The sequence below is a fragment of the Acomys minous genome, assembly GCF_964271855.1.
Source record: "Acomys minous genome assembly, chromosome: 14".
Taxonomy (NCBI): domain Eukaryota; kingdom Metazoa; phylum Chordata; class Mammalia; order Rodentia; family Muridae; genus Acomys; species Acomys minous.
The window spans coordinates 61,181,053-61,195,280 of record NC_140496.1 but is presented as its reverse complement, the minus strand read 5'-3'; the positions used below and the strand labels follow the sequence as shown (position 1 = coordinate 61,195,280).

The 14,228-nt window shown below is 42.4% G+C and overlaps 1 protein-coding gene across 5 annotated transcripts in view; it reads right to left on the bottom strand.

The window, feature by feature from the left end:
* Positions 1-14,228, bottom strand: part of PTPN22 (protein tyrosine phosphatase non-receptor type 22) — a 78,890-nt gene that overhangs the window by 2,658 nt on the left and 62,004 nt on the right. For 2 of the 5 annotated variants that reach the window (XM_084755355.1, XM_084755358.1), the window contains 3 exons: positions 8,346-8,423; positions 7,701-7,816; positions 4,586-4,616 (listed from right to left, as the gene is read on the bottom strand). In XM_084755355.1, coding sequence (XP_084611481.1) covers positions 4,586-4,616; positions 7,701-7,816; positions 8,346-8,423 — 225 coding nt within the window. The remainder of the gene's footprint in view (positions 1-4,585; positions 4,617-7,700; positions 7,817-8,345; positions 8,424-14,228) is intronic. The other 3 variants (XR_014774097.1, XM_084755357.1, XM_084755356.1) reach the window with 3 other exon arrangements.

Here is a 14,228-nt window from a genome sequence, read left to right as displayed (position 1 = left end):
AGAAGAAGAAGAAGAGAAATTAAACATTTTCATTTTCTCCAGAACAATACTCCAAAATAAGTATATAAGTATCATATTAAAAGTGTTCAAAAAACAAAAGTAAATAAATAAAAGTGTTCAAAAGTGATTAAAATTATATTTTTGTATCATAATCAGGAGGGTGGAGGTCTCAGTTTGAAGGCCTGAACTCACTATATATCCCAGGCTGGACTTGAACTTGTACTCTTCCTGCCTCAGCATCCCAGCTACTAGGATTGCAGGCCTGAATAATCATGCTAAACAAGATTTATTTTCTTTGCTAACATATTATATTATCAAGACCCCAAACTAAGGAAAACTGTCAAAGGAATGATGTATCACAAACTCACTACTTCAGGACCCACGTCTGGCCTTGGGGGTTATTTTTGTCCTGATTAGTCATAATATGTACTCCATGACTCACATTAATTCATGTACAGCAAGCTGAGGTTTTTCTTATATTTTCCTCTACCCTAAATCTTTATTTTCCAGCCATTTTTCCTCAGAGATGATTCTGAGTTAGGGCACTAGACTACCAAAGGCTTTGTCATATTTCTTGGTTTGCTATTGTATTTACGATGTATGGGCCTACTATGTGTGTGCTCCTAACCCCATAATATATACATGTGTCAGTTCCTACCCAGTTTTAAAAGGAATTCTATAAAACTGAGTCTACATTTGACATGTTCATGGTCTTACAGGAATAAAGATCTATCAGGTTTATATAAGCTTTCACAGAAACAGCTTATAAGTAAGGAGAAATTACTTCATACTTTTTTTGCTCTCGCCATTTCAAAATGCAATGTAAGAACTGCATATATGTGATTACAAATCCATATGTAAGATTAGGCTTCTAAAAACATCTAGAACATTTTCTTTCCGGAGGATTCTTGAGTATGAATCTCTAGAATACATTGTAGATTTTAGTCATTTTCAACTAAATGCATGTGTGCTAAATACTGTGTGTCAAGAACTAGGGTCAGAACTGAGGGAGACGTGAACACAGCTGGGTGAAGCTAGCACGTGCAAGGATTATCAGCAGGCTCTACACGTGAGCTGAGAGAAAACACTTGCCCCAAAGGGAAATTATTCTTTCTTCCTTCCTTTCTTTCTTTCCTTCCTTCTTTCTTCCTATTTATATGTCTTTCTTTCTCTCTCTTCCTTCCTTCCCTCCCTCCTTTCTTCCTTTTGAGAAAGGCCGCAAAGATTCAGCAAGTGTATATTAGAATTGATATTCTACCTATGACTTTTCTCCGGTTATTTTTATGCTGCCTGTTCAACCTGTATCCTCCAGACAAAATTAAATTTTCCCTTTACATCCTCCACAACTCTCACTTTCCACACGTCAGGTGGAACTATTTCTACTTATAGAATAATGAAATGACTAATAACTTGGGCTGAGTTCCATTGAGTACATTGGCATGGTCACATGAGATATGTGTGTAGGTTTGATCTCATTACTACGTAAACAGTGATCACATGTAACTATTTGGCCCAAGTATAAGACAGCATCCTGACTAATCAGAATGTTAAATATATTGTTAAGAATTGATTCAGGAAGGTCAAATGTACCAGGCCAACATCAGGCCAAATTACACTAGTCATCAGACTGTTGCTTAAGCAACCAGGAAAAAGCTAATTTTTTCCATCATAAGCCTGAAACCACATAATAAAAAAAAAAGTCTGCCTATGAGCAAGCTAATAAAATAAAACAAAGCTGGGGCTAGAGAGCTAGCTGGCTCATTCGGTAAAGTGCTCGCTGAGCCAGCATGAGAGACTGAGTTCAGATACCCAGAACCCAGGTGAAAAGCCCAGAATGGCAGCTGTGTGCCTGTAATCCCAGCATGTGGGAAACGAAGATGACAGGATCTCGGAGCTTGCTGACCAACTAGTCTAGCAAACTGGTAAGCTCTCAATTCAGTGAGAGACCCTGTCTGAAGAACAAGGCAGCTACACGTTTCAGGAAGATGCCTGACGTCAACCTCACCCACACGTGTGCGTACATGTGTGCGCACAGACATGCACACGTAAGGAAGAAGCAAAGCTCTATGGAATGAGAGGTTGGCTACTTAATGAAGTATTTGAATTCTTATTTACAAGACAAGTTGAAAATATTTCTCTTATGCTCCAGTTAGCCTAAATTGGAATTTTTGCCACTGGCAACCATAGTATCTCTGCGCAATTAAAATTTCCCACTAGGGCTCAGTTGGTAACGGAATTTGCTGCTTAAGGCTGAGGGCCTGAGTTTGTTCTCTGGAACTCATGCAGGAGAAAACCAACTCTACAGAGTTGTTCTCTGATCTCCACACACAAGTTGAAGCACGTGACCCCATCATACATGTGTGCATGCACACATACAGTAACAGAATTTACTTGAAAAATTTCTCACTAGAAGTGGGCAGCCTGGGCATCATGGTTGACAACCTTCACTCTTGTCACCTGTCACGCACTCTCAGCAGCCAAGATAAAGCAGAGTGTAGAACATCTCTGGCCAAACCCTCTTCCGGTGTCTCATCACACTTAAACACTACTTAGCAAGACCAAGAAGAATGTCACAACTAGTCTCCCGGCTTCCGGCCTCACGACTGCCCTTTTTCATTCTCTGACAATTCCTCTTGTCTTTTAAAATAATATTTCTCACAGTGTTATTATGTACGTGCTTAGGGACTCACTTGCTTACTTTCTGAATTCCTCACTAGCCTTAAGTTTCACAGAATCCTAGAAGCCAGTACTATCTCCGTTGACCACTGTGTATCAGGTGCCTTCCACACCGTCCGGCACACAGCAGGCATTTGACGCGTGTTCATAGGAAGGAAAAGAAAAGCAGACAGGAATGCTAGCTCAAAGCAACAGATAAAACTGCTATTTTCATTAAAAACTTAATTGCAGACTGCTAAGATAGCCAGACTGGGAAAGGATATAGAAGGTTCAGGGGTCATGAGCATCTGGAACAGGGACATGTTTACACATCTCAGCTAATGCGCGCCTAAGCCTCAGCGTCACTTTGAGAGCTCCATGCTGTTCTTAGCAGCCAAGGAACAGAGACTCAGAGTAGCAGAAAAACAGGAATGCAGTCCAACCCACATTCAGAGGATGCCCTGAGAGTGTCCACTTAAACAAGAGAGCCCAGCGTCCCACCACATGCCAAAGATCTGCCTAAATCAATCTACTTGAAGTTACTGTTTCTTTGGTATCTCCAAGATATTACTGGATCTAGGGAAAGAAAGGGAGTGTTTCTTTCTTGTTGTTGTTTTTATTTTTGTTTTATTTTGTTTTGTTTTTGTTCTTTTGAGGCAGGGTTTCTCTGTGTAGCCCTGGCTGTCCTGGACTTACTCTGTAGACCAGGCTGGACTCGAACTCACAGAGATCCGCCTGCTCTGCCTCCTGGCATGACCAGTGTGTGCCACAGTGCCTGGCTAAGGGAGTGTCACTTAAACAAGCTAACCAAGTAAACCTTTGACTAACTATCCAAATCAGTCAGTCACTATTTATTTTCCATCTACTTAATTTGTCCTGTTAGTATAATTTCCTTTTGAAATGTTAAAATTCTCCTCACTGATTTAGGGGAGAAGGCATGTTTCCCAACCAGACTTTAGCTATAACTGGTAAGAGATCCGTTTCAGAGGTCAGCTGTGACCGTAATGACAGCAGACTACTGAGAACCTGGAGTTTAGGGAAACAGAAGAAGGCAGGAGGGTAAAGTAATACTTGGCTGTCCACCCAAGATCTTGCTTTTAGAAAGTTTCTTTGCTCTTCTTTGTCCCTCTCTATGGTACCAATATAATATCAACTAATTAGTTCTTCCTAACTAACCAACTGGATCAAATTTCTAAGAATCATATCATGTTTTATAGACCTTGTCACTATAAATGAAGTGTCTAAGAGAATTTCTAAAAGTTTAAAGAATCTGTGGGTTTTGTTAGTTAGTTAGCTGGTTGGTTAGTTAGTTAGTTAGTTAGTTTGTTTGTTTGTTTGTTTGTTTGTTTTCCCGAGACAGAGTTTGTGTAGCCTTAGCTGTCCTGGAGACCAGGCTGGCCTCAAACTCACAGTGATCTGCCTGCCTCTGTGCTGGGATTAAAGGCGTGTGCCATCACGCCTGACCGAACCTGTGGGTTTTTATTTTCATTACAATACAGCAAAATAGTAAGCAACAGACTTTTACTCCTTGTAAAACTTGTAAAAATGGAAATGTGTCCATGCTTTGCTTGTTTCATTAAATCAACACATTTGTTTCACAATATGCTTTGCTGTTACTGTTTTCAAAGAAAATATATCTAAGGTTAGACTGCTAGGAGTTTCAAATACCATTTATATCTAAGCATCTTGGTATGGGTAGAAAATACCAAACACCGCACTAATTACTCTTCTGCCTGTCTGTAAACAGTATCCCTACCTAACATTAGCCTGGTAGAGCCCGACACAGGCTAGGCCTGGGTGACTGCTCTGACCCACAGGTCCCTTACAAGGTTGTTTGGGAATGATATTGTTTCCATAGGATGTTACTAAAAAGTGTGTGATTTTTAAAAGTTTTACATACATTCTAGAGAATAAATACAAGTGAACTTACTTTTTTTCATATTTCGGAAAATCTTCAAACTCTATAAAAGTGAAGGAAGGGGAAAGTTAATGTTTTTCCCCTGGAAAAACAGACTTCACAGGATAAGTTTCCTCAGCAAAAGCCATGAAAATGTAATTACTTTCCATCTTACATCTTAACTCAGGACAACATCACCACCTGATTCTGTCTTGCTGTCTTACCATATGTACCACAGTACACATCTAAGAACAATTCTGTCGAGATGCCAGGGGTGAAGATGGAGAGCCTTTACAGCCAGAGGTGAAGACGGAGGGCCTTTACAGCCAGGGGTGAGGACGGAGGGCCTTTACAGCCAGGGGTGAAGACGGAGAGCCTTTACAGCCAGGGGTGAAGATGGAGAGCCTTTACAGCCAGGGGTGAAGACGGAGGGCCTTTACAGCCAGGGGTGAAGACGGAGAGCCTTTACAGCCAGGGGTGAAGATGGAGAGCCTTTACAGCCAGGGGTGAAGACAGAGGGCCTTTACAGCCAGGGGTGAGGACGGAGGGCCTTTACAGCCAGGGGTGAGGACGGAGGGCCTTTACAGCCAGGGGTGAAGACGGAGGGCCTTTACAGCCAGGGGTGAAGACGGAGGGCCTTTACAGCCAGGGGTGAAGATGGAGAGCCTTTACAGCCAGGGGTGAAGACGGAGGGCCTTTACAGCCAGGGGTGAAGACGGAGGGCCTTTACAGCCAGGGGTTAGGACGGAGGGCCTTTACAGCCAGGGGTGAGGACGGAGGGTCTTTACAGCCAGGGGTGAAGATGGAGGGCCTTTACAGCCAGGGGTGAAGACGGAGGGTCTTTACAGCCAGGGGTGAAGACGGAGGGTCTTTACAGCCAGGGGTGAAGACGGAGGGCCTTTACAGCCAGGGGTGAAGACGGAGGGCCTTTACAGCCAGGGGTGAAGACGGAGGGCCTTTACAGCCAGGGGTGAAGACGGAGGGCCTTTACAGCCAGGGGTGAGGACGGAGGGCCTTTACAGCCAGGGGTGAGGACGGAGGGCCTTTACAGCCAGGGGTGAGGACGGAGGGTCTTTACAGCCAGGGGTGAAGACGGAGGGCCTTTACAGCCAGGGGTGAAGACGGAGGGCCTTTACAGCCAGGGGTGAAGACGGAGGGCCTTTACAGCCAGGGGTGAAGATGGAGGGCCTTTACAGCCAGGGGTGAGGACGGAGGGTCTTTACAGCCAGGGGTGAAGATGGAGGGCCTTTACAGCCAGGGGTGAAGATGGAGAGCCTTTACAGCCAGGGGTGAGGATGGAGGGCCTTTACAGCCAGGGGTGAGGACGGAGGGTCTTTACAGCCAGGGGTGAAGATGGAGGGCCTTTACAGCCAGGGGTGAAGATGGAGAGCCTTTACAGCCAGGGGTGAAGACGGAGGGCCTTTACAGCCAGGGGTGAAGATGGAGAGCCTTTACAGCCAGGGGTGAGGACGGAGGGCCTTTACAGCCAGGGGTGAGGACGGAGGGTCTTTACAGCCAGGGGTGAAGATGGAGGGCCTTTACAGCCAGGGGTGAGGACGGAGGGTCTTTACAGCCAGGGGTGAAGATGGAGGGCCTTTACAGCCAGGGGTGAAGACGGAGGGCCTTTACAGCCAGGGGTGAGGATGGAGGGCCTTTACAGCCAGGGGTGAAGATGGAGAGCCTTTACAGCCAGGGGTGAAGATGGAGGGCCTTTACAGCCAGGGGTGAAGATGGAGAGCCTTTACAGCCTTCACACCTTTGACTGGGAGCGTTCAAAACTGGCAACAGGCTCTGAGGGTTGCTTTGCTTTTCAGTCATGTCCCTTTTGCTAATTTTTATTTTATAGTTATGAACTTTTAGCAACTCGTTGTACATTAGACAAACCCTCTGACTATGGTGCCAGTTGCAGGCATCTTCCTCTCCAGTTTGGTTTTTGTCTTTCTTTGATTTTTAGGTAAGTTTCCTTTACTGTGCAGAAATTTTATTTGTTTGTTTGTTTGTTTGTTTGTTTATTATGTATATTGCAGGCCATAAATGGGCACCAGATCACATTATAGATGGTTATGAGCCACCATGTGGTTGCTGGGAATTGAACTCAGGACCTCTGGAAGAGCAATCAGTGCTCTTAACCACTGAGCCACCTCTACAGCCCCAGCAGAAATTTTCTATTTCACGTAGCAGAATGTGGACTGTTTTCCTTACTGCCTCTGGCTTGTGATAGTGACAAGGGCATTCATACTCCAGAGTTACAAAACTGTCTTAACAAAAAGTAGTCTTGTAACTTACGGTTTGGTTTGGTTTGGTTTTTTTTTTTTTTGAGACAGGGTTTCTCTGTGTGTAGCCTTGAATGACCTGGATTTGCTTTGTAGACTACACTAGCCTGGAACTCACAGAGATCCGCCTGCCTCTGCCTCCCGAGTGCTGGGGTTAAGGGTGTGCGCCACCACCATCTGGCTTAGGGCTGTTTTGTTTTGTTTATAGTTATTGTTGAATCACTTGGAGGGTTGCTTTTTTATTTTTAGGTTTTTAGATTTTTAAGATTTATTTATTATTTTATGTGTATGGATATTTTGCCTGAATGTATATCTATGTACCATGTATATACCCGGTGGCCAGTGAGGGTAGAATAGGGCATCAGATCTTCTGGAACCAGCGTTAAAGACAGTTAAGATCCACCATGAGGTTGCTGGGAATTGAATTCAGTTCCTTTGGAAGAACAGTCAGTGCTCTTCATCTCTGAGCCATCTGTCCAGTTCCTTTTTACTAGTTTTAATGTATATGTACACATTTAACATTTAAATCTTTTAGCTATCTAAACTTTATTCTGATGTGGATGTAAATTATATATCTAAATTTTTCTTATTTATTTATTTATTTATTTAGACCAACAATATTTTGAGACATGGTATCATACATCCCAACCTTCTCTGTGGGTAATATATTCATTTTCACATACTAAAACGTCAATATAATTACTCTCATTCATTGTATGTATTTGGTATGTATTTGGTTTTTTATTAATTTTGACTGTCCAATATCAAAACTCTGTTTAGTAGAGATGCTTAATCTAATTTCCAGTCTCAGTACTGTGGATAGAAAATCTGTACTAAAGGAAAGTCTGGTATGTTTTCTAAATCTCTAGTCTGACCTTGCTCCTTGTGAAACTTTTCCCAGGGGTCTTCAGTGTTTGTTTAGAAGATGTTGCGTTCTCTGTGGTTTCAGGATAGCTAGTAGAGTGAGTTTCCATGGGTTGGGCCTGTATACCTTAACAAAAAAGAAAAAGGAAAGAAAGAAAAATATTTTGTTGTATAGTATCTTAAGCCTATGGTTTAAATAGAAGTGTATATTCAGGCTTGGCATGGACATTTGACCTTCTTAGGTATCATTTTCATTATATGTTATAGGCTTTTTAGTTTACTATTTTATTTAATCATCCTTTGTATCTTTCCATGTAGGATTTACTGTATTTAACTTTTTTGGGGTTTTTGTTGTTTTTGTTTGGTTTGGGTTTTTTTTTTTTTTTTTAAGACAGGGTCTCATTGTATAGCCCTGGCTGGCCTGAAACTCACAGATATCTGCCTCTACTTTCTAGAAAATCTCCTAGCAAAACCTTTGTTTTAATGAGACAGGGTCTCACACAGTCCTTAACTATGTACCTAAGGATGGCTTGGAATCTCCATCGTCTTGTCTTCACCTCTCAAGCGCTGAGATTACAGGCATGCACACTTATCGCGTTTTAAACCTCTAATGTTTCATTTTATAACTCTTTTTTTGGAAAGTACTGCCAACTTACAGTCCTCGTCAGCAAGAAAGAAGGATTCCAGAGTTCTTTCTGGGAGTGGAGGTGGAGGAGAGTCATCGTCCTGTCCGTCTGTAATGAGAAAGGTACACAGTGAAGCAAAGAAATACGCCAGTTTAAAGTCAGGTTGGGACCTGTTGTTTTTGTGACTCTGTAATTTTTGCTGTAAGTCCATTTTGGCTTGTTCCTCTAGCTAGCCTTGGGTGTGTGGCAAACTACACGTAAGATTTGTCATCAGCAACAGTGCACTCATGGTATTGCACAACCATCACCATTGTCTATGTCTAGAACAGTTTCATCACCATGAAAGGGAACTCTACACCCACGTAATATCTTCCCACCCCCTTGCCCCTAGCCCTGGCAACCACTAATCCCCTTGCCTGTTTGTTTGCTTTCAACAGAGAAAGGGTTATTCTGGCCCCACAGTTTCAAGGTCCTGTCCATCGTGGTAAATCTTGACAGCAGAAGCTGGAGACAATTAGGGAGTGAATGGCGGGCACGGCTCTGCTCACTTGAAGCTCTCTCCTCTCTCTGGCTCTAAGCAGGTCTACACCGTGTGTAGGAGAGGACAGTCTCTGCAGCCTCAGTGGTCTCAGAGTGGGAGGCCTGGCCCCATGGTGCTCTGTGAGATGGAAGCTTAGTCCCAAGGTATCTAGTGAGCCTTTCTCTATAACCAAGAGTAGCCTTGAATTTTTGGCAGTTCTGCCTCAGTTTCTCCTCAGTGCTGGGGCTATAGATGCGACTCATCACATCTCTCTCAGAAAATATCTTTTGTTATTCAGCTTAGAGCTCCTATGGCTTGGCATTTGCTATACAGGCCAGGTTAGCCTTGAACTCACAGAGATCTGCCTGAATTCATCTCCTAAATACTGGGATTAAGAGCATGAACCATCATGCCCAGTGTTCAGAAAGTATGCTATTTAGTTAAGGTTATATATTTTAGTAATTCTTAGCAGATTGGTGATTTCAATTATAGAGTGCTCCAAAAGCTCATGCTTTTTAATACCATATATATATATATATATATATATATATATATATATATATATATATGATATTATATATAGGATATTGTATATCCTATGTTATATATAAGATATTATATATATATAAGTAATATGATAATATGACTACATATGCTAATGGAAACTACAGACTATGTTAATGTATGGAAAGCACCTATGTATTCCCAGTAGATGTTACCCAGTTTTGTTCAGTGTAGAAATAAGCAAAACTCAAGACAAAGAAGAGCAATAACAAAAATTTTTAAATGGGTACAGTTAAGAACACAGGTTGCTTTTCCAGAGGACATAAGCTCAGTTCCCAGCACCCATATGGCATCTTACAATCATCTGTAATGCCAGTTCCAGAGGCTCTGGCATCCACTTCTGGCTTCATTGAGCACTGAACACATGTGATGCACAGACATAAATCCAGACAAAACACCCATATAAAAAATAAAATGATTTATTAGGTACCAGATATAATTGTTTAGAATTACTTTTTTAACAGTAGTAAGAATCTATAAACTGGAATTTTTTAATTTTTAAATTACATTTCTTTTTAAAGATTTATTTACATGTATATTTTATGTGTATGAGTGCTCTGTCTGCATGTATGCCTGCATGCCAGAAGAGGGCACTGGATTCCATTATAGACCATTGTGAGACGCCTTTCTCTGTGCAACAGCATTGACTGTCTTGTAACTAGATTTGTAGACCAGGCTAGCCTTGAATTGACAGAGATCCTGCTGCCTCTGCCTCCCAAGTACTGAGATTAAGGATGTATGCCATCACTCCAGGCTTATTAAATTTCTTTTAAGATGAATTATATAAAATATCAACATTGTACATATAATGAGATACTATATGATATTTCAATACATGTATACATTGTATAATATTAAGTCAAGTTAAACATGTTTACTCAAACATTTATCATTTATAATGAACAATTAGACGTCCTTTTTTCCAGTCTTTAGAAATGAACAATGTATAACTTTAGTAACCTCTGACCTATGCAACAACATATTAGATCTCCATACAACTACTGGTAACTTAGTGGCCAATGGCCAACTTTGCTCATCTGTCTTCTCCCTCTGCAACCACCACTATACTCTCAACTTCTGTGAGATCAACTTTTTTTTTTTCAAGACAGGGTTTCCCTGTGTAGCCTTGGCTGTCCTGGACTCACTTTGTAGACCAGGCTGGCCTTGAACTCACAGCGATCTGCCTGCCTCTGCCTCCCGAGTACTGGGATTAAAGGCGTGCACCACCTCACCCGGCAGAGATCAACTTTTTTATTCTCCACATATGTGTGAGATCATGAAATACTTGTCTTTCTGTGCCTTCCTTATTTCATTTAACATAGTGATATCCAGTCCTATCCATGTTGTCACAAAGGACAGAGCTTCATCCTTTTTCTTACTGAGTGTGTGTGTGTGTGTGTATGGCATTTTGTTAACCATGAATAAGTTTATGGCACATGGATTGTGTTTATTTGTTTGTTTGTTTGTTTGTTTATTATATATACAGTGCTCTTCCTGCATGTATGCCTGCATGCCAGAAGAGGGCATCTGATTACATTATAGATGGCTGTGAGTCACCATGTAGTTTCTGGGAATTGAACTCAGTACCTCTGCTCTTAACTTCTGAGCCATCTCTCCAGTCCTAGATTGTGTTCCTTTTTTTTCTTTTTTTCTTTTTTTTTTTGGTTTGTTTGTTTGTTGTTTGTTTGTTTTTTGAGACAGGGTCTCTCTGTGTAGCCTTGGCTGTCCTGGATTTGCTTTGTAGACCAGGCTGGCTTTGAACTCACAGCGATCCACCAGCCTCTGCCTCCCGAGTGCTGGGATTAAAGGTGTGCGCCTCCAGGCCCAGCCCCTTAGATTGTGTTTCTTATTTGTTGAATACTGTGCTTTTGTGAAAAATGTAAGTATAAGTATCTATTTGTCTATATGTCCTTTACATATCTACTCAGTAGTGGGATTTCTGGAGCATATGATAACAAAACTATATTATATAAATGCAGGTTTATCAGAGCAGCACTGGAGGGGGAGGGGGAGGGGGAGGAAAAGAGAGTCACATCCTGGTTAGGGGAGAAGGAAGGGAGAGAGGGAAGGGGAAGCAGGGAAAGGGGATAGGGGAAGCCAAAATGTTTGGATTATATAGTGAAGGGTCTCTGGGAAAGGGGAAGACCTGCCCCTAGGTAGAGGGCAGGGTATGCCAGCCATGCCCTGCGGCAGGACCTAACACTCCATACTGTTTGTCTTTTCTTTCTTTCCTTTCTTCCCTTCATCTCTTCTTTTCTACCCCTCGGGTTTTTTGAGATAAGGTCTTACAGTGCATACCAGCTGCCCTCAGGCTCATCATTCTCCCCACCCCTTGATTGTCAAGGTGATGGGCTTTAGAGTCAACATGGAAATGAACTTCTTGGCATGTCTCTGAGGAAGTTTCTTGATTGGGTTAGTTAGGGTAGAAAGACTATCTCATAGTCTGGGATCCAAGACTGAATAAAAAAGGAGAAAGTGAATTGAGTACCAATTCATCTCTCTCTGCTTCCTGGTTATAGATGCACTGTGAGCTTCTTCTACCTAGGCACCATGACAGTCTGCACCATCATGGGCCACTGCCATCATGAATGTGGTGTTTGAATAAAAAAGGCCCCAGAGTCTCATTAGGAGTGGCACATTTAGGAGGCCTTGTTGGAGTAGGTGTGGCTTTTTTGGAGAAAGTGTGTCATTGTGGGGTGGGCTTTGAGGTCTCAGATGCTCAAGCCATGCCCAGTATCTCACTGTCTTCCTGATGTCTGTTGATGCAGATGTAGAACTCTCAGCTCCCTCTCCAGCACCATGTCTGCCTGCACGCTGCCATGCTTCCCGCCATGATGATAGTGGGCTACACCTCTGAACTGTAAGCCAGCCCCAATTAAATGTTCTCCTTTATAAGACTCGCTGTGCTCACGGTGTCTCTTCACAGCAATAGAACCCTAACTAAGACAATGAACGACTCCACTATCAAACTGTGAGTCAAAATAAACCTGTTTTCCACAAAGTTGACTTTGTCAGGTGTTTTTGTCACAGCAGTGAGAAAAATAATACAGAAAATATTAGTACTGAGAAGTGAGCCATTGTTGTGATGAACTTTACCATGTTGCTTGTAGGCCTTTGGAATTGCTTTAGAGGAGGAAGGTGAAGGAATGTGTAACCTCATGCCAGAAAATTCCTAGAATGCTATAAATAGAATTTAATGGGCCTTTCTGGTGAGAGTTTGAAAGTCCAAAATTCAGAAAGAAATGTGAGTAACAGGGGCCTAGCTCATAAGTTTCAACAAGGACTCTATAGGAAACTCAGATAGAAGCCATTTGATTTATATCCTGCCAAAGAATCTGTTTGCACTCTACCTGTGTTCTGGATACATGCGTGATGTACTAGTTCATTAGTGGAGGTAATTCAAGACAAAATAGTATTGGGCCTGTGGGATGCCCACTGCTTTCTCTTATTCAGGTCTGCAGTTTTAGTAAAATGTAAAACAATAAGAAATGTGCAGTAGCCACGCATGATGGCACACACCTTTAATCCCAACACTCACAAGGCAAAGGCAGGTGAATTTCTGAGTTGGAGTCCAGGACAGCCAAGGCTATACAGAGAAACCCTGTCTCAAAAACAAAAAAGAAGGAGGAGGAGAAGGAAGAGGAGGAAGAGAAAGAGGAGGAGGAGAAGAAATAAATGTACTGTTTGTCAAGGAAAAGAGTGTAAATAAGTTTAACAATATAGACAAGGCAGGTTCAAAAGCTGCTACAATTGTTACATAGAATGGTGTCATTAAAAAGAAACCTAGGAGGGATCCAAGATGGCAGCACCTAACACATACCTTCATCGATCAGTAGGACATCAGTGATCTAAGGACCAAACTGAGAACTACAGAACACTAGTGCTGGTGATCCCTAGGTGAGAGTGGTCCAGTGTATGGAGCATGGTGAGTCTGGCCTCGGCTATGGGGCTAATCCACAGAAAAGTCCCTGGATTCCTGCAGGCATGGGCACAGGCTCCAAGGACTAATAGCACCCCTGTGGGGCACGCAGCTTCTGAGCTCCAGGTCTCAGAAGAAGCGGAGGACCAGAAAAACACCAGCATCTTGGTCTTCTAGCCCAGAGGGGACACCATAGTCTTGAGCACAAGTGGATCTGACAGTCACCTAGCCAATCCACAAAAAATTCTTGGGTCCACGCAGGTATGGGTGCAAGCTCCAAGGACTAGCCCCATGCCTGGCAGGGCACATAACACCTGCACTTGATGTTTCAGAAGGAACTGTGTGCTACAAACAGCAGTGGCTAAGTTTCCATGCTGAGAAGAGACACCACAGTGTGGAACACAGATAGATCTGACTTTATGGTCACCTAGCTGCTCCACGGAAAGTTCCAAGATCTGATCTCATGTCACTCACCTGATCCACCTGAAAAGTTCCCTGATCCCCAAAGGTGAGGGATCTCAACCTATAGCCACTCACCTATGATGGCCAGTGAAGGACACCAGAAACTACCACCCAACACCAAAGACAGCAAGATGGCTGAAAGGCCATTGCAAAAACACAAACAACAAAAGCCAAAATATTATGGCATCTCCAGAACCCAGTTATCCCAAAGCAATCAGCCTTGGAAAATCTAACACATCTGAAATACAAGAAAATGACTCAAATCTTTCCTAAAGATGATAATGAAAGAAACAAATAAAAATCTGTAAACAAATACAGGAAGATAAAGGTGAACAGATTGAAGACCTTAGAGAGGCCATGGCAGAGGCCAATAGAGAGGAAATGAAAAAAAGAAATCACTGGGGAAAAAAATCAGGAAAATGCAAACAATCAGGTAAAGGGAATCAAT